Here is a 26,111-nt window from a genome sequence, read left to right as displayed (position 1 = left end):
CGCTTTTGGAAACTTACTCAGCAACTATGAATATGATAAAACGCAGTAGAGTGCGACTAAAATCATAACTGGCACTTACTCCATTGATCAATGTCGATTTATTATTTAAAAACGCATGGATGATGGATGAGTATGTCTACCTGTCCAACGTTACCACGTTGAACAGGTAAGTAGCACAGCGCCAAGGTGCCACGCAAGGTGACAGTGTCGAGGTTGCCTCTCTATGTGAGGGCGCCATTTCAACCCAGCATTCCAGATCACAGTGCAATCATGGCGTCGACAGAGACCCAAAATAACGAAGCCTCCCCGAAGAACACGACAAATTCTTTCGCCAGCGAGTTTAAAACGCTCCGATCATTATGCATCGACAACATTGAATACTTCAAACGGAGTAAGAGCCAGTACAAGGATCGTTATTTCACTGTATTGTGCGTAATAATGCAAACGGCGGACTCGATGGAGCCCCTGCTGGAAGGCTTCCAACGTATCGTGCATCACTTCGACTTCGACGACAAGACACCCGGAAACGGCTACCGGAGCCTGTTACACGTCGTCCATTGCTGCGTCAACAAGTTGATCGAAAACTGCAAGTATGTCAAAGATTACAGAAACGGGTTCTTGTTCCGGGCCGGCATGTACTGCATCGAGATCGAGAACTACTCCAATGTTTTCGGACAGCTGAAATTACTACTGTACCACGCACAGAGGCTGCTGGGTGCATCGAAGCCTGGCGAGCTATTTCCAGACGAAGAACTCTTCCCAAACATGGATCTCTTACTGGTAGAAGCTGAAGCGCTGTACAGGGAATGTTTCTATGGAAGATGCCTTGGCTTTCAGGTAAGGAAACAAAATATATCCAAAGTACGATTCACACATTGGTTTCTGAAGAATTCACAGAACAATCGCCCTCTCCCCAGTAGGACCCTAACAAAATACGTTATTGTCGCCTATTCAATCGTCACCAAAAGCGTTGAACGCCTTTACCGTTCACTTTTTAAATTTCGGACGTCAGACGCTTCAATGTACTAATCAAGTCGAGTGGCTCGACTATATCACACCTCTTAACACCAAAATAACACTTCAGAAGTGACGATATCGCTCAAAATGGGAAATGGTTTCCAAATGGCTTCGATGTGACACACATCTATCCTGAACGATGTTATTCACAACGTCGTTAATGTGATTAGCTGGCTTTTCTTCAGGAATCTCCCTGGATGAATGGGGGGCCAGTCTGCGCTGTTTTGTTTCCATGGCAACTACTCCTGTCGCCGAGATTGCATTATCCGGAAATTATCACATATCAAGTCATGGAATCCAATAAGAGTACAAAACTACGCACCATTCAAGTGATTTTGTTCACTCTCCGTGCGCAGATGTTCTGTCAATAAACCGAGATAAGTATTTCAGCTGACCATCCTACAATTTGTTGTAGCTAACAAGGACATACATGGTTCAGATATAACGGAATTTTCCCCCTAAAAATTGGTTGAAATTTCACCGTGATAAACAGTTGCATGATAGTGTCAAAACGGTATGATAGCACCACGCTGTACTCCCGGGATGTGCTAGCTTCTGGGTTTTGTGTATCAACCATAAAAATCTGGCGGCATGAAAGTGCATGTACATATTACAGTAGCATCGCGTGTGAACTGTTAACAAGCCCCCCGTGGATTAACAGCATTCATCATAACGTAGCCATTTATATGTAGGAACATTGGGAATTGAAGGTACCATCAACATTTCTCGTTTGTTGATTTTCTAAACCAGATAGGGAACGGCATTGCTGATCATTTATCTGAAAATTGTAATTTCCCATTTTCAAATTACAAGGACAAACTCTGAACTGCATACTGGTTATCGGTAGAATATTTTCCATCACTAAAAGCCACCAGCTAAAATTTACGGTTTTACAAGTCCTTTGCTCCAATTGCAGAAAAGAAAGTTGTATTTTTTTTTCACAAAATCTGATGTAGGCAGTGAATAAGCAAGGTGTATATATGTATGTTAACATACATGTAAAATGATACATAACATCATTAAAAGTGCAACACTGATATTTAATTATTTTACTGCTTAATGCACAATATGTAATATCAGCTATATTTAACCTCAAGCACTCGTTAGTGAAAGCTGTTGATTAATTTTCTGCAAAAGAAAGCAATGGCTAATATGCATTTTATGTCAGATAAATACCTGTATGTAAATTGGTAGAGTTCATCATTTATTTTCATTGATTTATTCATCTGTGCCTACTGATGTCCCTGTGTGTGGGTGGCTATGCATCAGCTATCAATGTTACATACATCCACACTCCCATTTATCCTGCAAAGTGTATCGCACAGCTTATTAACCCTTTGAGTGCAGACAGAGTTTTCCCACCAAAATTTCAGTGCAACATTTTATCAATTGTAAATAAATTTTTCTGGGATTTTCTTTTATAATTTTTGGACCAAATGGACGTCACATTTCATTGGTTACAGTTTCTTACCAAAATTTTTGGGGGAAATGTGATAAAAATTGACTAGGGTATACTTTATAAGGGCAGAAAAAAATTGACTTTGGTGCTCAAAGGGTTAAGAGACAGTAGCTGTAACTTTTGATGGTCTTCTTCACTATTTTTATGTTGTGTTTCAATTTCAAGTTCCTTTTTCACTTCCCATAAGCATGTTGAATAGTCTGCCATTAGTATTTTGCTTGTGAACACACATTTATACCTGTAGAATGCACTGTTATTGTTTACATTTGAATTCTAATCTGGACCAGAATTCACTTTTCAACAATAACACATGTACATGTTGAGTTGACAAGCTGAATACTGTCACAGTCCCTGTGATACTGTGTATCTCAACTGAGAGCAGTAGAGCAACTGTAGACTTGTAGTTGATATAAAATATGAAAATAGTGAACACACACACCCTGACAAGATACAGCTACTGACCCGTAAATTAACGAAAAACAATGAACAGAGAAAAAATGTCTAATGTGTTTAATCAGAGCGCTGCCGATGAAAACAAATTTCCCAGATATACCAATGGGAACTACCAGTAGAGGCAGAGAAATCTAGAAATCTTCACGGCTTGGTTTATTCAGCAGATGATGAATCTATAAATTTATCATGAAATGGAAATATTGTAGTTAATCTTTAATTATTTAGCGAAACCAGCTCTTACATGAACATATCTGAATTCTGTCTAGAATGTGGGAACATTGATAGGCTCATTGTTGACTACTTACATTATCACCTGATATGTACAAAAAACCTGAAAGCTTCAATACTACTAAAGTATTCTCGTTGGGTTTGTTGTGTAGAAAGGTCAGAGCAAGGTCATGCCCCTACAGAGCAGAGCAATTCTAAAGAATTTGCCATGTTTTATGTATTTTTATCAAGGTTTGTAAAATTACAGATGAATTGTGTCTATGGCAAATGGTGTTAATGCGTGAGTAATGTTTTAGGCAAAAATGAAGACATTTTTCCCCTGATTGCACACCCAGATCAGGTAACTCCGTCTACCACATAGTTTACGGTTGCTTGACAATGACAAGCAATGCAACGTATTACTTGGGTCTTTTCACCGGCAGTGAATGCCCTGAACACTGTCTTTTCAAACCGGTCAATATTCAAATGAGCCATCAATTGTCATGGCCCACCAGTAACCGTACACCTGAAGGCTGTGGCAGATTACCTGTGTGTTGGTAAATCCACCCCGTGGGTTTCTGTGTGGTTTATTGTGTGAAACGACAGCAAATGTCTCTGTGTGTAATTTTCTTAAATTGGTCAGCCAGGAGTCGCTAAGACAGGGTCCCTTCTTTCTGAAAAAAAAAGAATACTTAAAAATTTTGACAGGTTCCACTCTATGCATGTTGAGACATATTCACAGGTCTAGTTGCAGTAGTCACTGATAAAGGGTCCTCACTTGTGGAAGAAACTAACTAAAATTTTGACAGGTTCCATTGTGCATGTTTGAACATATTCACAGGTCTAGTCTGCAAGCATTGTCACCCACTGTGTTGTATTCGGTAACTGCAGTACAATTTCACCTGGACACAATGGCGACCATGAACTGGTGACAAAATGTGACAACCAAGTATTACCAACTGTTGCATCTTTTGCATGAGAAAAGTGGGCGACTTTACATGACAAAAGAAAGACTTTTTACGTCATTCTGCTGCTGGCTGGTGACTCATCCACACGTCTCTCACATGTTGCAGAATTCATTCAATCTGTTGTTATGTCGTGATTTATTTGTTTTGACATGTTTACAGGCAAAGCCGGTTGTTGCACAAAACTTCATGCAGTGCAAGTGGAAATTTTCAAATAATGATTAGGTGGTAGCCGGTGAGGTCACAGACGTGCATGGCAAATGTAAACAGGCTCACTGCAAAGAGTTATGAACATTGAATTAGGCCACCAAAACTTTTTTGAAATGACACGCCCCCTAGGAATGGTACGTGACTCACGCAGGCATGGGGGCATCATGATCATGTGATAGTAAACTGAGTAAGTTGTACGGTATAGCTGTACAGACCTTACATGAAGTATTACTGGGGGCAGGCCTGTTATAGTTCCTTTGCCGGTTCCATGATGCAGTGCGCTAGGGTATGCCTAGCGTATGTTACTCATACGAGAAATATTTAGCCATAGGGTGTACATTTTTACGCAGGGTATGTAACCCATAGAACTCTATGACAGATTACATCCTAACCTATATTTTCGTTGCTGATGATTAGAATATACACAGGGCATTATTTGGCATCGCAAATTTGTGTCATTCTTCTATAACAATCCGTTGTACAACACAAATGAGTATGTTTTCGTTGTTTTGAGTGTATATACGGTGTTTGATATAGCCATAGCAATGCATTGTGGGATAACCGGGAAAAGGGCTATACTGTAGTGTACTGTGATACAGTTGACATAATACGTATTGTTGCTACTGTAGCTACTGTTTGCTATAAATGCAGTAAATGTGTTTATAGCACACAATACGTGTGGCAATTTTCAACTATGCACTTGAGTGCTATATTTACATGTGATGCAGTTTCTGTAATCATTTCATTATTTTTTTCTGTTGGAGATCAAAGATAATTTGCAAGTCAACAGACCAATTATTTGATATGTCTAAAGTGTAGATCATGCACACTAGTTGAAGATGCAAATTCATAGACAGTAGAGTGTAGATGGGAAAGACTACTGTCTATGATACAATCAAGGTAAGTAAACATGTACACCAAAGCTGAGTGTACATGTTTACTTTACCTGATCCATATCAGTGTCCATTTAGAGGTTTTGCAAACACAGTCTCAATGACATGATGCATCTTGACAGCATAGTTGCCCAGACTGAGTACACAGTCTGTTTTGCCTGACAGTTCTTAGGACATGCCATTCTTTGGCTGCTTTCACTTTGTTACTGTTAATGCTTGCAGCGGTAGAGATGAAAATATATTTCATTTGAACATATCCAATGCTGTCAAGTTGGTGGACATTTCATCGATAGTCAGGGTGACCAGAAGTGAGCATTCATGGGCCATTTTCCCCGCTAAGTTTGCGATATCCAACAATGTCTTTATATGATAGCCAAAAATCACCTCCCTGGCTTGGTACATGTACCTACATATTGCTCATATCCAATGCTGTCAAGTTGGTGGACATTTCATCGATAGTCAGGGTGACCAGAAGTGAGCATTCATGGGCCATTTTCCCCGCTAAGTTTGCGATATCCAACAATGTCTTTATATGATAGCCAAAAATCACCTCCCTGGCTTGGTACATGTACCTACATATTGCTCAAAAATTATGTTTACAGTGTCTATGTTTTCAGGGGCCTTCAAATGTTCAGTTTTTTTGTAAAAAATCAACAGAAGTGGCCTGTCATGATTCACCTGTACCGACAAATTTGACTTGATGTTGAAATGTGAATTTTGCAGTGTGTGAGGTATAAGTAACAATATTCAATTAGCCGTGGTACTATTAGCAAACTACTTGTATGTGATTTGTCACTCACTGGTACATTCGTTTGTTCAAACACAGTCCCTCCAAAGTAGTAGCGAGCTTCAGTTAATGTTACTCTAGAAAATGATAGATTCCTTGCCAATATTGAAAAGACCTTTTGGGCAAATATTTATGCAAATATATATGACAAACTACAGCTTTCAGAGATTTCTCATGAGGCAGATTTTGAGTAATGCTTGGTTTGTCTCGCCATAGCAACACCGCAGTGAAATTGGACGTTCCCATGGAGATTGGTAACCACGGTTTCAAATAATGTAGTTTTTCTGTAAGCTATGAGATGAACATGTTAATGGCGCGAGTTTGAATTTATGATATTGCTTGATATCTACTTCCCGTACAACCATCAGCTTTTGTAGTTTAGATTTTGATATAAAATTTAACACCTCATGATCACACTGCACAGAATGTGGGTCTCTGTGGACTCCCTATCTCACTGTTTTTATTCAAAAGTGGCAACATGTGTGATTTGGTACTGAGAACAAACCTTGGGGTTCGGCCAAAGGCCATTATAGTTCTACATCATTCACCACAAGGATTGCAAGGTGGAAGTTTGTCCTATATGTAGGTCAGAACTATAAGAACGTGTTTATGAAATCTAGAATTGTTTCAAACCAAAACTGCAGAGTTAGAAAGCAAGGAAAAGGTGTGTACAGTATATTTGTCAGCTAAACATTGCTAGAGATGCTGCAATACTGTGAAACAAAAGATCTAGAACAAACCAAACAAAACAAAAAAGTTCTTTGAATACCAGTATGTAAGGTCAATAACCAGCAATGAAATGCCGATATGAATGGATGTGTTGAATTGCTAACACAATCATTGTTTACATGAGAATATTAAAGTGTACAACGTACTTGTATTTTCTATTGAAAACAGAAATAAAATAAACCATAAAACTATAATAGCACACACAGAAACCACGTAATTGGCATGTTTTATGACAGAAGCTGTAGTCAGTAAAAATCATGTTTACAGTGTCTTTATGTGTTTGAGGGCTTCATATATCCAAGTCATTGTTTAAATGCACCATGTGGGACTTGTTACGTGTATATGTATGTCTTACTGGTTTAAAGCAACTTGACCTGACATTGACCTGTGAACTTGGCAGGATAAAGGGTAACGTGGGCATTTTGTACACATATTAGCTGTCTATGATTCCTTGTTCACAGCTGGCGTGCTCTCATAGCCAAGTTGATGCGCAACCACAGACTAAAAACTTTCTAACTCTAAAAATGTTAAACTGTAAAATTATTTTAATATAGAGTTGACTCAAGGAAATTCTAAGAAATTCCTATTATTGACGTGAAAAGAATGCCAGAACATTATGCTTGCCATTTCATCCCATTTCTCTGAATAGAGGTGCAATTTTTCTCACAGAAAACAGTGGAGCTCACCTGAAAAACAGTGGGCCCAGTCTCCATTACGAAACAATTATGTTTTCCTAGGGGGCTAGCACCCCTAGCTTTACGAGCAACTAGACCCCCTATGAATGTGTTGATTTGTAAAATTATTCACCGTTGACCCAATGTTCTTCAGGTTTGCCAGCAGGAAGATTGTAGCAAAGTTGGTTGTATAAATGGCTAATTTTTTTCCGATGTTACCTGTGACAGGATGTATTTGGAGTCTAATAGGGTAATAGGCGGATGCTACAACAGCACTGGTCATTCACATAATATGGGCATTTGCTGTCACCACTGAAATATCATTGAACGTTGTTAGATAATGATTGGAAACAAGACTTAAAAAAAAAATTTCAAGGCTCCACAATCACGTGTTGTAACACCAGTATCGTTGATTAGGAAGTTAGCATGCATGCAGTGTGTTCATCTGTTGATTGATTATTTATGAAAGAATTTACTTGTTTCACTTCTGCAGTACAATTTCCAGACAGTGAGTTCAATACCAAGCTATTAGATCCCCATTTCCTCTATTAGTCTCTAGATAATGAAAAGAAATTTCATTTGTTGAACACATTTAGCTGAACTGTTTATCTCACGCTTACATGTATATGTAGTAATATCTATCGTTTGAAATTCACTGAGGGCCGGTGGATAATTAAAATTTATACATTACAAATGGAACCCCACTGTGATGAAAGGGAGAGAGTTAAGTTTAGCTCCACAGGTATTGTGATAATCATGTGTGAAGTTAAATCCAACTACTTCAATCGACAGTAATGTAATACTTAATCACTGATCAGATTTCGTTTTGATATGTTTGTTGTTTAAAAACCTGCCAGAAGATTGAATTTATTTCCAACACACAGATTTCAGCAATTCACTGTATTATTAGGGAAGTTGAAATTATGAAATTGTAAGTGGAAGTTTGAACTTCCAAACTTTTGTACAGGGAAGTGGCCTTGAGGTCTTTGAAAAACAGAAGTGCCCTCACCATTCATTTTTTCCCCCTTTCATCACCATGGTTTGGCCCAAACCCATTGTTATCAATGGTGAGTGTGGACTTGTTTACTCAGAATTTAGATGTGAACAGGTCAATCGTCTTTCTGTACCAGGCTCCATAGACAAACCATAGAAATAAATACCAAGTGGGAGAGAGAGAGAGAGGATTAACTTTTTTCAGTGCCAAAGTCAATTTTGGTCGCATTATTAATGAAATATATCGCAAACAAATTTTTTTCAGGTTTTCCCCAAAATTTTGATGAAAATTGTTGCCAATGAAAAGTTATATCCGTTCAGTCCAAAATTGTAAGAAAAAAATTACAGAAAAATTCATAAAAATTGTAAAACTGATGCACAAAGCATTTAATGGGAAAAACTACAGCATTCAAAGGCTTTGTATTTCCATCGTGAGAAGTATACTGATTCCACAATTTTTTACACAATGTCTGAGCATTTAAGATAGCCACATCTGAAAGTTTACAAATTTCTCATCTGTAAAAAGGTTATATTTCTGAGAATTGTGACTCAAGTCAAAATCAAATTTATTCTTTTTGCACGCACAAAACAAAACCATGCTAATTCAAAGTTGAAAGGTGTCGTTCTGACATTGACCTTCGGAGACATACTGATGGAAAAGCTATACTGGAGGGATAGCATGGAAAATATTATCCACTACATCATGACTTTATTTTAACAGTTCAAACACACTGTATATATTAAAGTTCAATGACCTCAATCATGAAGTACATGCAGTGATCTTCTTTCTCCCAAAGGGGTCAAAGTTTACAATTACTCAATCTGATGTTATTGGTTATTCTGTGGGCTGGAAGATCCGTTGTTAAAGTTATGATCAGCAATGGATCTTCCAGTTGGACTGCACAGTTTGACAGTTACACAGTATTGAAATTTGAAGTAAAATGCGCCTCATCGGGGATAAATATTCAGACGAAAACTTTTACAATTCTTTTCTGATCTACCACTTGTGGGGGTTCATTTTAAAGCTCTTGGAGAAAGAAAAGTTTACAGCATCTTAGTTTTTCGAAAAATCAAAAAATTTATTTTGCCCGTAGAGTTAGCACAGGGATGGTTTTAGCAAAACTCTTTCACTTCTGAGGCGCATACTACGTAAAAGTCCAACAGTTGTCCCAATTGAAAACAGAAGTATTTTCCACAGATTCCATTTGATCGTACATTATCTGTACAATACGGACAATACGGAAGAATTTACTGGTACAAAAATTGTTTAAAGCTGAATTTAAAATGCTTCGTAGGATGTCAACTAAGGACAGGCTAACATCATTCAACAATGGTGTCAAAGAAGATGTACACATTGGAGTTGACAGTTGACAGTCTCTTGTGATGTTTTCTCCTGAAATACCAACGTAGCCAATACAGCAACTGCCGTACAATGGGTGTGACTTGGCTATAAATGATATCTACTTTTTACCCACAGCCCAGAATTAAAGGCTCAAGGGTGAATGCTGGAGGCATGAGCAAGCTGTTATTGTGCCAGGCGAAATGTTAAAGCTGTACAGACTTCTCACTGTATAAAAGTAGCAAAGATCACAATGACACTAGTTGCTGTTTAGTACTGCTAACATTGGGTGTAGCAGTACTGTAAAACCTGTACAGACAAGACAATTTTTGCAAAATACTTGGTCAAATGTACTTTTGCAATCTCAGAGCGCTAGTATTTATTGCCGTTGTACTGTGTCTGGTTCATAAAGATTACATGTCAAATACATCTGTTATTTCACTCCAGACAACTGACTGCGTAATTGCAAATCAATATTCCTGAGTGAAATCAGCTTAATTTATTTTTTTTTCTTCTCTACTTTATTTTTTCAGTACCATGATTCAATGCAGCAAGCCCTGTCAGTGATTTCCGTTGCCATGGCGTCATTCTCCGAGACGTTCAACAAACACGAGGGAGGGTTTGTCCGATTCGCGTCGTCACTGATGAGCAGGTAAATACGTGTCTGGTTTGGTTTTGTTTTACAAAATTGGGATTGGAAGACAAAAAAGTAAAATCAATAGAAGAATGATAATAATGTGAAAAAAATAGATGTCTTCTGGTCAGCTAGGACATCGTAAGAAGACAACAGTGTCATGCTTGTCTTCCCTTCAAGGGCCAGGAATGCTAACTTTTGATAATCTTTCCACTTGTTTTGAATGTCAACCATAACTTCTTGTTCTAGTCCACCAAAGCATGTTGATATACACAGTATTCAGCTTGTCAACTCAGCCTGTATTTGGTAAACTTAATTGTTATTGTCGAAAAGTGAATTCGGATCCAGATTAGAATTTAAATGTAAAACAATAACAATGCATTTTACACATACCGGTATAGAGGCTAAGCTAACAAGCTATTTAATAGAAGGTGTTTCAACATGCTTTGGAGGGTAGAGTAAGAAGCAATTAATATACAAAGTAAAAATAATGACAAAAGTTAGCTTTACCGGCCCTTTAATGACCGGATGACTGCAGAAATATTTCTGACATCCTTTAAAATCGGAATATTACTCAAAAGAGGTACAAAGATGGGACACACAGACTGACACTCTGGAGCCGTGATAAGATACATAATGGCTTTACTGCCCTCAAGAAACACCAAATAGTGTTGTCAGTACGGGTATTTCCATATCAACACACACTGTGAAATTCCATCATGTAATTTAGGGAGAGACATACTGGATAGCATTTGATAACTCACGCCACTCTTTGATGAAAAACAGACCTGGAAAAAAAAGACAGAAAAAAACCAACTAAAAATAAATGTGACAACATTATTTACAGATCTATATGTGTATCACAACCAGCCATACTTATAAATTGTTTAATACAATAATGGCCGGATAGATTATGATATTTGGTGAATTTGACCCAGTCATTCCAAATTCTAAAGCAATTCTAGGTGAAATTCTTGGTTTTTTTTCCCTTGTCAGTTTTTTTTCAGTCTAATTTATTTTGATGTAATAACCTGTCATTCTGTGAACACAAGCCATGCAAAGCGTGCAAGATTGCATAAATAATAAATAAGAAAAAAATAAAGTATATCTTCTGCTGTTGGAGGTCTATAATTATACAAGACACATCTTTTCCATACCACCTTTGTCGTACGTGTTTTCAGATGTTCATCACCGTAAGGCAGTGTGTGTCAGTATATCTCCTGAAGTTTGTGATATCAAAGTGATCAAAAATTTATGTGTTAGAAATCATATTGCCATTCAAAGGAGTGAACTTGGGGAAATGTATAATTCTGGAATTGTGGTTGAAATTATTGACCTTGGTGAAAGCATTTTCATAATCAGTCATTTTCTCTGGCTCCCCCAAGCTGGCTTTGTAATACTGGTAGCAGCTATATCCGTCACATGGCAGATTAAAAAATTTGCATCTGGCTTGCTCTGGAAGGCTTTTTTTTTCAGTAGCTGAGGTGTTGAAATTTATGATACTGTTAATATTATATATTTCTTTTGCTCTTTGTGTAAATACTGTGTACCCAGGTCAAAATCTACACAGACAGTTTTCATACTCCGAGTTCTGAGAACTTTTTATTTGTCACAGTTTAATTGCTTCAAGTCTATCCAGGCACTTCATGTCTTCACTGCAACGTTCAAGGTTTCTACAAGATGACATTGCAGGGATTTGTACAATTACACATCAGATGCTACTTACGTATCATGGCAATTACCGTTGACACCATACGCCATCTTCTGTCTTGGCCAGTTAAAGAAAATTCTTAGTTTGCTGTCCTTGGATTTATGAAAAACCTACCAGCCAGCCAGGGAAAAAAAAAAACACAGACAAAAACACAAGTGTATTATCATAAGCTCATTTTTCATTTGGTTTCTTTTGGAAAAATAATATTTTTATATGAAATAGTGATGTGTATTGTTTTCTTACTTTTCTCTGAAAACCTACCAGCAAGTGGACGGTAAACAAAGAATTTGATTAAAAGCACCTTAGATCTTTTTCTGTTTGTTTTGCATCAAACGTGACAAATTTGTGTCAGTGTTCAGAAAATATCTGTAAAATAGTGTGAAAATTTTCCCGTAAGCAATTGATAAATAAATGGTTGAGTGTTTAGATAAATAAAATAAATAAATAAATAAATAAATAGATAAATAAATATATAAAGGGATGAACAAATAAATAAATAAATAAATAAATATCTATATATAAATAAATGAATATATAAAGTATGAATAAATAAATAAATGAATGGATGAATAGATGAAAAGAGATGCATAGATAAATAAATATATAAATACATAGATAAATGAATAAATGTATAAAATATAAATAAATAGATATATAAATGAATAAAAAGATAAATAATGGATGAATAAATCAAAAAATAGACCAATACATTGATGAATAAATAATTGAATGAACAAATAAATGAGCAAATAAACCAACCAACCAACAAACAAACAAATATTCAGCAGAACTTACTGAATGTAGCAGTAATGCTACAAGGAATTTATGAGGAAATGTTAAGTTGATTCATGTATTGTATCTGTGTTCAAGATTGTTCTCATTTTATACTGAGTTTACAGTACATATTTTACACACAATGGAAATTTCAAATTTATTGTAAGTGGATTCACCGACAACCTTTCATACAGTGCTGATAAATGTTGTTTTCTATGGCGGAGATGGACTTCTTTACTGGGAATTGGAGTGAAAAATTTAAAGTAAAAATGTTCTGCCTGTACACTTTATAGCTATCTTAGTTTGAGAGTTCCACTTGTCGTGATTTTATTGATCAAAATGGATAAGACAAGGTCTGTTTTGTTTTCAAAACTTGACCTTTGACCCATGTTCATTGACAGGTGTGACCCATGACCTTTCACACCAAAGTAGCAACAGGTGTCTGATTGTTTCATTTCACCCTGTTCTAATGAGATACCGTACACAGCACTGAACTTTATTCACTCAGTAAATGTAATCAAATTAATGTACTGGTATAATTAACAAACAGACAGGAAATAGAAATTGATGTGGTTGCTTTTATTCTGTTCAATTGCTGTATCGAGTAATTTAAATAGTTTTTAATTTGTTCCCAAATGTGCCATTAAAAAATAATGTTGTTTGTTTAATTTTTCATTTCTATTCTGTGTGAAGACAATGTGTATGCCCAGGACTTGTAATATTTGTATCTCACCACGTACCGGTACATACACCATTTATAATTTAGGGCAGTTTGCTATCTTGATAAAAGCATTTTTTAGGAACTGTAAATAATAAATTATAAATCATTTAAGCCGGGGCACTTGACAAAAACGTATTACTAAGTAATCCCATGCCAATTTTTGTTAGCAAGGTTTACTTTCATTGAAATCGTTACATATTTTGTGTGAGTGTTTCCGGTGTTGCAATTGGACTGACACCACACATATGGTATGTGCCCTCTATCCTTCCTGTAACTCACTTAGCGCTGATCTTGATTGTAGGTTGTTAGTTGCCATATATTACAGTCTGTGTTGGACAGATGAGATGTACTGATGGTCCCGGTATTTTCAATGGCAATGCTGAGACTCAGTGTAGTGGTACAGTGGTTATGAGACTAAGTGCAAACACACTATACTATAGATTTATATCATCTCCAAAGCTGAACTTTTTTCCATTAGTCTGTTAGGAATGTGAAATAAGCTCATCCTGGCCTATGATCTTATCAAGCACAATTTGTTCATGCATGAAGAGCTTGATTGTTCTCAGAAAAAAAACAATAATGATGGCATTATTCAGAAATAAACATAACAAACTTATCTTTGGACATTGAGTTGTCAAAATGTATTTTTCTTTGTTGCAAAAAACGTAACTGGTAGATAGTCTGTCTTATGTCACTGGCTGTTTAGATGGTGAAATAAAGTCAGGACTCAAATTCTTTTTCGTAATGTGCTATGATTTTCTTTTCAAGGAGAGGCCCCAGCTTTAGTATTTATACAGCTACCGGTACATACACCACCCACAGTACTTTATTGAAAGAAAACTGCATGTGAAAATCAAAATAACTTCCAAAAAATCAAATATACTCGTCATTAGAAAAGTAAGTTCAATTTGTAATTATGTTCCTTGTTGATTTGCAGTGGGAAGTACGTCATGGATCCGAGACTGAGAGCCGAGCAGATCGTCAAGGTGACCAGGAATGCCGACATCAAATTCTGCAAGGAATTCTGGTCCATATCTGATGGTGATGTCATGCAGGTAGGCTGTGGTGCATGAACTGTAACAGTGGATCTGACAACTGTTTTTGATAGGTTGTCCCTGAGACTGAAATGATGATTTATGGCAACATGCTGACATGCTATGATTGAACTTTTGTCACACCAAAATTTATTTTGTAAACATTTTGACATTGAATGCCAATATATATTATGATATACGAAGCTTATAAAAGAGGCTTGTTTCCTCTTCGTAGTGTTGTATATATATTTGACAGTATGTATTACAGCATTCAACATTTTGATAAAATTAAAGGTATACAGTCACCTGTAATCTAAATATACCCATATATGGTCAAAGGGGCGTTTTTTGGTATTTGAAATGCCCATATGAGGGCGCTGTTTTTAAAAAGCAGCCACCCGCTTAAAATCTGTGATTGGTTAGATTTTCTCTTTCCATGGTAACTGTGGCAAAATTGGAACAGGTGACAGTGTACCTTTAAATGCAAATTTGCGCTTGAAAATTTTTACATGTGAAGAACACTGGTCTCATTCTTCATTATGAAGGTAGCGGGGTTTTCGTAGGGGGCCTTTCCAATGCTTTGTCAAGCAACTGGACCCTCTAGGAATATGTTGGTTTGTAAAGTTTTCAATGTTGCACCCAGCCTTGCACAAGTCTTGCCCAAAAGGGAATCACAGTGACAGTTCATTGAATATGGCTGGCTGTCACAACGTGTTCATAACAACTGAAGTACCATGATGCAGGGTCATGGAGGGGGTCATGTGCCATTGTAAAATAACAGAACTTATGAATGTTGTGCACAAAGTCTACAAAGGCCAACTTTGAAAAATTTTACTCAAAAAGTGGAAGTCATACCATGCATAGTTGCTTGACACTTTTATGAAGTCAGCTGAAACTAAGTTTAACCCTTTGAGCGCCAAAGTCAAATTTTGTCGCCTTTATAAAATATACCCCACTCAAATTTTTTCAGATTTTTGCCAAAATTTTGATGAAAACCTGTAGCCAATGTAATATGATATCTGTTTGGTCCAAAATTACCAAACAAATTACAGAAAAATTCATAAAAATTGTTAAAATGTTGCACTAAAATTTTGGTGGGAAAAAAATTACAGCACTCAAAGGGTTAACTTTGTTGTCAGCCTAAGATTCTGGCATTTTGCACTGGTCATCACAATTGTATTGAGTCGGTGTATATTGTAACATTTAGTGCTAATGCATGATTTTTTTTTCTGTCTCACCAGGCCATTCCAAATTTCATGTGTCCCACACTACAAGTCAACAAGCTGATTCAAATCCAGCCCCACTGCTTTGAAGTACCCACGGCCGACGGAGAAGACACACGGACCATCACACCGCCCAGTGCCCACACCGGGCCGGGCCCAGCGTTCATCAGACTTCTCTCTGTCACACAGCGTGAGGGCGTGGTAAGCTAGACTCTATTTTGTTTTCGTGAAGTTCGTAATGTCATGATTATATTTTGTCGTCAGTCATTAAGGATCAAGGGCGAAACCATACACGTACCGTTATCTGTCAAATTTCTTAATCTTTAACAGAAAGATGCGTGTGTGATTTTCATTGATTATTCATGGATCTGGCTTGGAATTAAATTACCATATTTGATAATATGGCATTGATATTTTCCTCAGTAACATTCATCATTTATTCATGATATAAGTCATATCCAGAAATGATTGATTTGTGTCTAAAAAATTTGTAAAATTGTAAAAATGACCTGTGCTTGAATCAATTTGCATATGAATACATCCTGCATAAAATAATTTGTTTGCACAATACATTGTGTGTAAAATAATTTTAGCATAAAATATTTTCTGTGTAATTAAAAGTTATATTTTCAAATAATATTCACAATGTTGGTTTGTAAAATAATTTGTGTAATGAACAAAGGTATCATTTCTGTATCCCAGAAATATACCCAAAATATTCTCTACATTAATCAGCAAATGTCATCGTATTTACATTCAATGCCCTCAGGGAAGGGATTTAGATGAAGCAGCATCTCTCTTGACAACAGTGTTCATAGAAAATCTATCAAATGGAACGGTGTATCTCCATAACAATACAGTACAGTTACATGTCACACATTCTGAATGCGTCTGTGAATGGCAAGACTCTGTAGAAATATAGGTCAATGATGTGCCTATGATGTTCAGAACCTTTAGGCTGAAGCAATCAAATTCTTTGTGTTGCCTGCCTATGCGTGAATGTTTTTGAAAAAAAATGCACAGTGTATTAGAGTATTTGAATGGGACGTTACAACATAGCTTTTCTGACTACAAATCTTTGTAAAATTTTGTAAAACAAATGTTGTAAAATGTACCAAAAACACACATTCTTGCTTTAATATCGTGTTGTAGTGTAAATTATGGCAGTGACAACGAAGCTTCTGCTTTGAGTTTTGAATGGGCACTCATTACATTGTGACAGTCAAGTGATATAAAAGTTGCATGTGTAAATTTTCTGTGTGTGCTTTTAAACTGCTTAGCCCCATACCTTGCAAACTTTTGAGTGAATGCAAAGCAAAGAATTTAATAACTCTGGACTTGTCCCTGTATGTTGACCTTCAAGAAAGATGTAAAACTTAATAACTTGCGTGAATTTTGAAGAAATATTCATAAAATTTGTTAATTTGTTTCTCACCGTGTAGCTGATGGCTGACACAATACCTGGGCAAGATCCCAGCAAGCCACCACCAACACCGCCGCCAGACGCCAAGAAAGTAGCACCGTTATCCAAGGGTCTCATCATTCACATCCATGGCGGAGGCTTTGTAGCACAGTCGTCAAAGTCACATGAGGTGAGACGTTGACCTTTGAACTTTTTGTCTGAAACCTGTATTTGCATGGTAGATATGCCACAGGGTGTAGTTGATGGTCTGTGAAATGAAGCTCGTTGTTTTGATGTGTTTTACAGCAATGCATTAAGTTCATGCCCAGTGTGCAGCTCCTTCGGCAGTTGTGGACGCACAGTTAAGTTGAAATTTTGAAAAAAGTGAGACATACCTCTACCCAGTACACTAAGAATTTTTGGGTTTGTAAAATTCACCTGTATCATTATAAATTTCATTGAAAGATATGCTCACTTAGGAAAGTTAAGTGCTGGGACATTGTCAGTAAAGTTCTGTGAAAATTTGAAAAATTTCTTTGCTCAAACACTTTGTAATTAAAGTCAATTTGAACCAACATCATGTGTGTATGATGTATTTGTAATGTTCTGTTTTCTCTTCTCAATGAAGATGTACCTGAGATACTGGGCTAAGGAACTGGATGTACCCATTGTGTCCATGGACTACAGCCATGCACCTGAACAACCATTTCCAAGGGCATTTGAAGAGTGTTTCTTTGCGTATTCATGGATTGTCAGAAATTCTCATGCTTTAGGTTAGTATTTGTGACTTTTGCATTTTTCTGGTAAAATAAATAGCCAACAATGTTGTGTTTATTTGCTGTGGCTGCAAATTTACTGTGACCAAGAAAAAAAATAGATATTTGGTTCTGAACTTTGACATTGTATAAGTGTGCAGAGGGGTGGTGGTTAAAAAATTGCATGAACTTAGCTGTTGGACAACAAGTTTTAATTGCTGAATTCTGCATAAGGTGCAGGTACAGTGGGGTGCGAGCTCAAATCTGACCAAGAAATTCCTGACTTTGTACACTGACTGCAAAACAATTTCTCTTCCTTTTTGGCATTTTATAAGTTTGAAAGGGAGGTAGCTCCACACATCAAGTCTATTAATTTTAGTGACGTGATATTTTAAATCAGGTCATGGTTATAGCCACTTGTGATCGAATACTGTGGCCAAGATTTGTCGAACACTCTACAGACGCTAAAACAAGATGTATGCGTGGGTCACAAAGTGATGTTGACAAGGAACAAAAATTTATTTTTGTGCACCATTCATACTTATTGTTGCCATTCCTGCTTGTCTTTTTATTGTTACCCTTTTCTAAAAATGACAATGAAAGAGTAGTTTCTACTCCTGATTGTTGCATTATTGACATGTACTTTTTATCCCGACAGGTTCAACTGGTAGATACATATGCTTAGTTGGTGACAGCGCTGGTGGAAATCTAGCAATGGCTGTGGCTATGAGAGCAGCCAATTATGGCATTCGTATACCAACTGGCATCGCAACATTCTATGCACCCTTCCAAGTCAGATACGCCCCGTCTCCATCGCGAATTCTCTCCCTGATGGATCCCCTGCTTCCCCTGGGCGTCTTGTCCTGCTGTCTGGCGTCGTACGCCGGCATGAAGGAGGAGATGGTTCCGGTGACGGTCAAGCAGTATACTGTCCAGAAGCCAGGCGAGTCGCCCTCTCCACAGGACGGAAGCCAGGACAGCGGGATAGTGGACGGAGCCAGCACCGGACCGTCCAGCCCTCCGAACGAAGACAACGCCGAGGACGACAAGCAGAAACAGAATGGCGATCAACCAATATCCACCCAGGATGTCAACATCGAGGACGACAACCAAGCAGACGGATCTCCCATCATGGAAGAGATATCCCTGAACGACGAATCCGCCGAACAGAAAGCGCCCACTCAGAACGGAGAGGTGACGGAGAAAAAGGAAAAAGACAGCAAGCCGCAGCCGCTGTTTTTCAACTCGCCGAGTCAGTTGTACCAGAACAGCGGTTCCGCAGCCGCAAGCTTACCTGTCGCCCCTCCTATCCGGAAATACAAGAACATCCCCATTGTGAATAATCCGTACGTGTCACCTCTGGTTGCCACTGATGAGCTGCTGAAAGGATTGCCACCAACATACATCATTGTAAGTAGTTCACATCTAAGAATTACTGCAATTGCCCTGTAAAAGAATTCGGAAAGGAGCAAGAGAACAAGCAATGAACTTCAATATTTTGCAATCTCAGCAAATGATTACCTTTGAATGCCAAGGGGGAGCTCTTGTGAAATAACATCATTCTACCGAAAACATGTTGGTTACAAGAAATAAGGTCCTCAAATGTTTTGTCTGTTCAGTAAGTTAAAGAAGTTCGAGGTCACTGAAAATGATTTCAGAATTTGTGTTGTAGTTACAAGGCAACTTCTGAAGATTTCATCATGTCATTTTCATATCGTTAACCTGCCTTTTAGTAAATGCACAAATGTATACTGTTATGATATGAGTAGGTCCAGCCAGTGTTGTCGCCATTAGAAGTGTATCTCATGAATTTGCAAATTTCGTGACGCATTAAATACTGGTATACATTAATTCTCTTGTTTAGTATCTTCAAAGATCATGATTCTAGCGTCTGCTTTTTTTAACTTCTGCCAAAGAATACCCCAAGATCCACAAAATAGATGATATGAGTCAATGATTAATTTGTACTGGTACTTTTTTTGTATCTTCCAGGCATGCCATTTAGATCCTATCCTGGATGACTCCATCATGTTTTCCAGGCGCCTCAAGAAAGCCGGAGTGAACGTTGAGGTGAAGATAGTGTCAGATTTACCCCACGGTTTCCTCAACTTCAGTGCTGTTAGCAAAGGCGCGTATGAATCCATGCTGGAATGTCTGAAACTGGTCAAGGAAGGAATGTACGGAAAGGGATACGAGGAGTGGGATCAGTCGGAAGTTGGATGCCAGACGGATCCGAAGGAGTTGAGTGCTATGTACAAAGTGGATAGGGCAAAGTCAGCGGCAAATGGTGAAGGAACAGCGGAACCATCCGGGCCGGATGGAACAGGGCAACCGACGTCTGGGCAGGAAGAAGGAACCCAGGTGAATGCCAGACCAGCTGTAGAGGGCGAGGCAAGCGAAAGTCAGGAAGGCCAAGCCCAAACGGCAGACACATCAGCCCAGCAACAGGAAGTGACATCATCCCAGCAACAGGAAGTGACATCACAGTCAGCACCACCTCAGGGGACAGCGTCCGGAGAGACGGCCGGTCCAAAAGACACAGGTACAACAGTTGAGACAGCAGCCGAGGTTCACGCCTCACCAGCTGAAGATGAGCAACAGAGCCAAGCTGCGAGTGACGCAGCAGGTGCCGAGGCCGACAAAACGCAAGTTACTGAGGAAGACACTGTAAAGGCAGAAACGACCCAGCCAACTGAAGTGGACCAAACTGAAAAGTCTGATGATGTGGAATCGACAGAGACCCAGCCCACTGTCGCAAAGGAAACAGATGGCACGCCGGAGAAAGAGCCGGTAGAGGGCGCTGTAGCAGACCAACAGGCAGAAGGCGGCGATGGCGATGCTAAGGCCTCAGACGAAGACAAACCAGAGAGTGAACAGAATGAGAGGCAAGAGAATGCAGAAGCTTCTGATGATGGTAATGAAGGCGATAATCAGCAAAGGGAAAGCCAAGAGGCTACGACGGAAGAATCTGAACAAAGCGTTTATCTGTAAATTGTAGAGTCATCGTCTCATGACTGCCAGTACTTTCTCTTGTCTAATGTTCACTGAAAGCTTAATATGTGTTCTATTTATTGTTTGACTTAATAAACGGTAAGGACAAGGGTTTCGCTTTAGGAAGGGGCCATGCGAAGTGTGGCAGTGTGCCCAGTTACAGGTTGTCAGTCTCTACCACTAGGGGGCGCACATTTTCTGATACCATTTGTTGACACCATGTGATAGAGTACAGACACCAAGTCACTCTGCGTATAAGGCGTATTTAGAAAGACAAATATAATATAATTGCATTGGACACATGATACACAAATTTATTCAGGAATGACAATATTATAAGAATGAAATAGAACAATATTGTACCAATTTTCAGTAATATCTTGAAAAGTGACACATTTTCCATCATAGGTAAGCTTCCAGATTTTCTCATAGATTACAATTTGATTGTATTCATGTTTTCAAAAGTCACCAGTATTCACATTTTTTATCAAACAGCATGAGAGTCAACCTCGTATGAAAGCCTAGTGTTTGTGTTTGTCGGATGTCAGAGTTCCTGCTCTGTTGTGTCTTTTGGTAACTTTTTTTGTTAGTTTGTAGCGACTGTCATCTGTGACTGAAACGTTGATGTTTGAATCACTGTGTGTGGTTCCACTGAGAGATGGTCGGTCGTTTTTTTTTATGAATGATGTCTGCATACCTTGTGATATCCTGTGGCATAACAAATTTAAATAATCCAAAACCACTTTTATTCTGAAACAAATCGGTTGTCAGAGCTGTTAAATGCTACAAAGAGATTAAATGGGTTCCTGACCAGGTTAGGTATATAAATTAATGTAGGTTATTTGACATATTGTAAGTATGTTAGTCGGTCGCAAGAGAGGTATGCAGCACTGTCATTCATTTGGGCTGAACTGAGTTCTAGAATTTCTCTCAAACTTTACATCAATATCACAGATGCGGGACTTTAATCCCCAGGCAAGTATCCAGAGCTATGGAGTTAAACAAATTTAAAAGTTTAAAAATTAAAAAGTTTAAAAATTAATGACTAAATACACACAGTGTGTGGAATGTGTCAGAAACTTGTACAGACTTGTCGAGCTAGAAATATTTTGTTTGTCACAAGATATTACCAGTTACATTAGTACTGTTGTAATCAATACAGTTAAATAGCAATGCAGTGCTTAATTAAGGCAGTATGCGCCTTTGAAAGTGAAAGATGTAATTTTTTGCTCAAAACTTCCTCAACTAAGTTTCAGCCATTCTTTTATCAAATCAAGTATACAAATGAGGGTTCACCCTGCAAATTTTGGTACAAGAGAAACAAATTACTGAAGATTCACTAATGCTTGAATTCAAAATGGCCGCCATACTATTGCAGAAAAATATAATTTTCGACTTTCCAACAACTAAGACGGTGAAAACTTTTCTCACACAAGGAGCATTAAAGTGAGCCCTAACAATCAGTAGACCCAGAACAGAATTGAAAAATTTGAGAGCCCGAAAATCTATCCCTGCGACGCTTTCCGCCTTAAACTTAAGCGAGATATAGATCACTTGCAATATGAAAGTTTCATTTCTGTAAACCCTTGAAGAACAATGTTTCCTAGCTGTGTAAATTCTCTTTCTTCAATGTCATCACCGTATTGAGAATCACCTTTTGCTTGTTCGAAAGCTCTAGCTATAACAATGACCACATCCTTGAGATAAATTTTGATATTTTTAGCTTCTTGTGTTGCATTGCCTAGCAAATTTGATGCATTAAAATGGATTTGAATTTTTTGTTTTGTTTACATTATAACATGTTGTTTTTGTACTTCCTATGAAGTGATGAACACTTCAAAAAATGCTGTAAAATTACAAAAAAAATATGACTTTAAAGTTGACTGTGATGTATAATATTCGGTGCAGAGATTTTGTATGTCGTGATTTTGTTATCTTTGGTATCTTAGCGCTCATGATGTATATTTCCCTTTCAGTGTAGATTTCCGAAATTTGCATAATCTTCAAACTTTGCATAATCTGTTTTGCAGCTGCTGTAGATTTTTATCGTTATTTAATTGTACAAAAATATAACCTTTGATGTGCGCAAAGGGGATGTAACTGATGCTTCGTGAAAAGTGAATTTATTTTGTTTCATTTTTTTTTTATTCAACGTGAAATCCATCCTTGGTGGAAATCTGGCACTGCAAACGCTGATTTGTCAAAGAAGTTCATGATTTAAAATCTGTGTTGCAATGTCAACTCGTGCAAATCAAAGGTTCAAGGTCTTTCCAGCATTTTTGTTTTTGCTGTAACTTTCAAAATGTCAACCATCTGAGTTGTGTCCCTTTTGAACTGTGTCATAGCAATGTGAAGTGTGTTCACAGCAGACATTGTATTATGTTTTATTGCAGATTCTGTTGCTATGCATTAGGTTGCCTTTTAACCATTGATTTCTCAATATCTGAACAATGGTTGGCCAGGAATTCTGGCTTAGAGATGAGTACATTGCGGCAATTTTCACTACGTACTTTAGAATGAAGCGCATAGTAAATACCTTGATATTGTAATGTTTAGAATGTAAATAGATAAGAAAAGGACTCCTGATTTCAGCTTTCATCTTCAAAATTTCCACTCTCAACCCTTTCACCACCATGGTTTGGCCCAAACCCATTGTTAACAATGGTGAATGTGGACCTGTTTACAGGGAATCGGGGGGTGAGCAGGTTAAAGTTCAAGAAATAATGAACTGCATCACATGATTGGTAATGTCGTCAGTTTAGCGTCTGTCAATCCAAATTTACATTCATGGCAATGTTTTGTGGTTCTCCAAGTCTCAGACACCTCAAGCAAATGGCAATTTGATGTTATTAGCAGAAACAAAAGTGAAGTGTTGAGCTGTGATGAAAGATAACTATCAAAGGGTGTCTGATCTACAATTCCACCTTGTATAATTTGCCCTTTTCACCATCTTTTGCTTTGAAAATCATAGTCATCTGGGAGTGGATTTTAATAAATTTTTCATTTCAAGTGTGAAGATAGATTGAAAACGCTGATGTTGACAGGGAATTTCTGTCGGAAGTTTGATTGTGAAAGGGATCCACAAGAAAGTTCTACCATGAAACACCATGGTACGAGTATGGTGATTGGTAGCTTGCCTCTTCATTTTGTTTAGCCAGCGAATCACAACCACTGTATCCTCACATGTATTTAAGAAACCATTTACACAGCAAAACTTCAAATGTGTATAAGTGACGATAGTGCAAACACAGTTACTTTTTTCTGCTAAGCGTCTGGGTTAATATTTAATTTTTTAAAAATCCTCGAATATTTGCACACACTGGATTGGAAGCTTCCTTTTTCACAGAACATCTGTTTTAGTCTTTCCCACCCTTCAGGAGACAGTGGATCTCTGCATGATGTCATAGGTCACTAGGTGTACAGAGTTCAAAGGTCACTGTCTACCCAAGCATCTCTTATTTTTTCAGGGAATTTTCTTGCAGCAGATTAGCTCAACAGATCCTGTTGGTAGCTGTGAAGGCGCTTTTCTGTACTTAAAATCTTCTTTTTCCCGTTCTTTGCTTCTTTTTTTTCAATATTTCTTTCCTGTCATAATACGATTTGATTATATAAGGTTCAAAAGTATTAGTATGATCTGCTTTCTTGTATGGAAACCAGAAACCAAAATAGCGCCCTCATAATTGTTGGTATCATGATGTGTTCCTGTGTAAAAAAAAATAACCAGACACCCAAACAAGGCCAATGTACATGTACATAGATGTTTGTTACATGGCTCATTGTATGGAAAACCAGAAACCAAAACAGCGCCCTCATAGCATTTGGTAAAACCTGTAGCAATATTGCATGGAGTGCAAAGTAGTTTACTGTGGGGTCTACACTAATATTTACTCAATGATCTTACAGCATTGTTGTCTTTCAATGCAGCTATCTTATTCTCTCCTCTTCTGTGAAGAACAGCATCCTGTGTGTATCAAATCAATAGTGAGAGATGTGCTTATTCCCGGTTCTGTAAGTTAGGAATAATCTAGATTTGAATTGATTGTACTTAAACAGACTTCATCAATTTTCCAATCTGTCTGGAATTCATACATTACATCTATCTTCAACTGTTTTAAGTGAAATCTGTAATGAAATGTACAAATGAAATATTGTTTTTTTTCGATTTAAAGTGAGAATTTACATGTTCAGTGAACAAATTGGAGACAGTATAGCATTCGGAATTGTATGTATTTCATAACGATGGTAGGGTAGACAAGGTGTGTTGATCAGAGTTTGTGTGTTAAATCAAGCACAAATAAAATGTCACATGGTAGTCATGTGAGTCATTCCAATCACCAATCACTATGCAGTGTGGTTGTATATACGATCATGTGATAACTGTGTGAGTCAATCCATGACCAATCAGGATGCTGGGTGTTGTGAAATATATTCCTTCGGCTGTAGACAGGACCAATCCCTTGCAAGTCTTGACTGTAAATTTTTTTTTCTTCTGTGCATTCGCCCTTCAATACAATGTTTCCTGGACACAAAGAAGCAACTGTATCTGTAGAGTTTCTGTGAGTCAGTGTGTGTAGCAGTCCCACCTCAAAGTCTGGCTATGTCCAGGCTTAATCCAGCTGCTGCTGCCCATGGTTTTGCCAGTATTTATTCTCCCCTCTACACATCTATACTGAGGAAAGAGGCAGGCCCAATACCCACTGAAGTTACAATGCTGGGACCAGTACAAGTTGTGTAGTACCTTGGCCAGGGGTAGGGTATGCTGTGTGGGTAGGCAGTATATTCATCATTGAGTGCGCTTATGTAACAATCTACTGACAGCAACTTTGTTCTATTTGCTCATGCAAGAAGCTGTGACATCATGCAATGAATTTTTTTCTTTTGTTCATATAAGATTTCTTTTCCATCAGAAATTTTAAAAGATGGGATAATAGCAGAGCTTATCGATTCCCAGAGGTATTGACATACTGCATATGTCGAGACAGGATAGCCAAAATCTGTGCGAGGAAATTTTCCTGGTTTACAGTAGCAGAAAGTTTGCCAAATTCACAAATTTTGAAAATGCAAAATATTTTTAAACTTGGCAAGTTTCTAGCAGATTGCTTGAGCAATATTCATTTTACTGAAAAGAATGCACATTGCA

The 26,111-nt window shown here is 37.7% G+C and overlaps 1 protein-coding gene across 2 annotated transcripts in view; it reads left to right on the top strand.

The window, feature by feature from the left end:
* Positions 1–241: 241 nt before the first annotated feature.
* The window catches only part of LOC139129573 (hormone-sensitive lipase-like), a 377,850-nt gene continuing 351,980 nt past the window's right edge, over positions 242–26,111 (top strand). The window contains exons 1-8 of one of the 2 annotated variants that reach the window (XR_011551617.1): positions 242–837; positions 10,260–10,378; positions 14,504–14,621; positions 15,842–16,024; positions 17,266–17,415; positions 17,854–17,998; positions 18,639–19,390; positions 19,973–22,220. Coding sequence is in view for 1 of the 2 variants with exons in the window: in XM_070695216.1 (XP_070551317.1) it covers positions 271–837; positions 10,260–10,378; positions 14,504–14,621; positions 15,842–16,024; positions 17,266–17,415; positions 17,854–17,998; positions 18,639–19,390; positions 19,973–20,971 (3,033 nt within the window). In the remaining variant the exon portion in view is untranslated. Of the gene's footprint in view, positions 838–10,259; positions 10,379–14,503; positions 14,622–15,841; positions 16,025–17,265; positions 17,416–17,853; positions 17,999–18,638; positions 19,391–19,972; positions 25,310–26,111 lie in introns of those variants that run through there. The other variant, XM_070695216.1, reaches the window with a different exon arrangement.

The sequence above is a fragment of the Ptychodera flava genome, chromosome 3, assembly GCF_041260155.1.
Source record: "Ptychodera flava strain L36383 chromosome 3, AS_Pfla_20210202, whole genome shotgun sequence".
NCBI lineage: Eukaryota > Metazoa > Hemichordata > Enteropneusta > Ptychoderidae > Ptychodera > Ptychodera flava.
The sequence above is the reverse complement of the archived record's forward strand: the minus strand, read 5'-3'. Positions and strand labels throughout refer to the sequence as shown.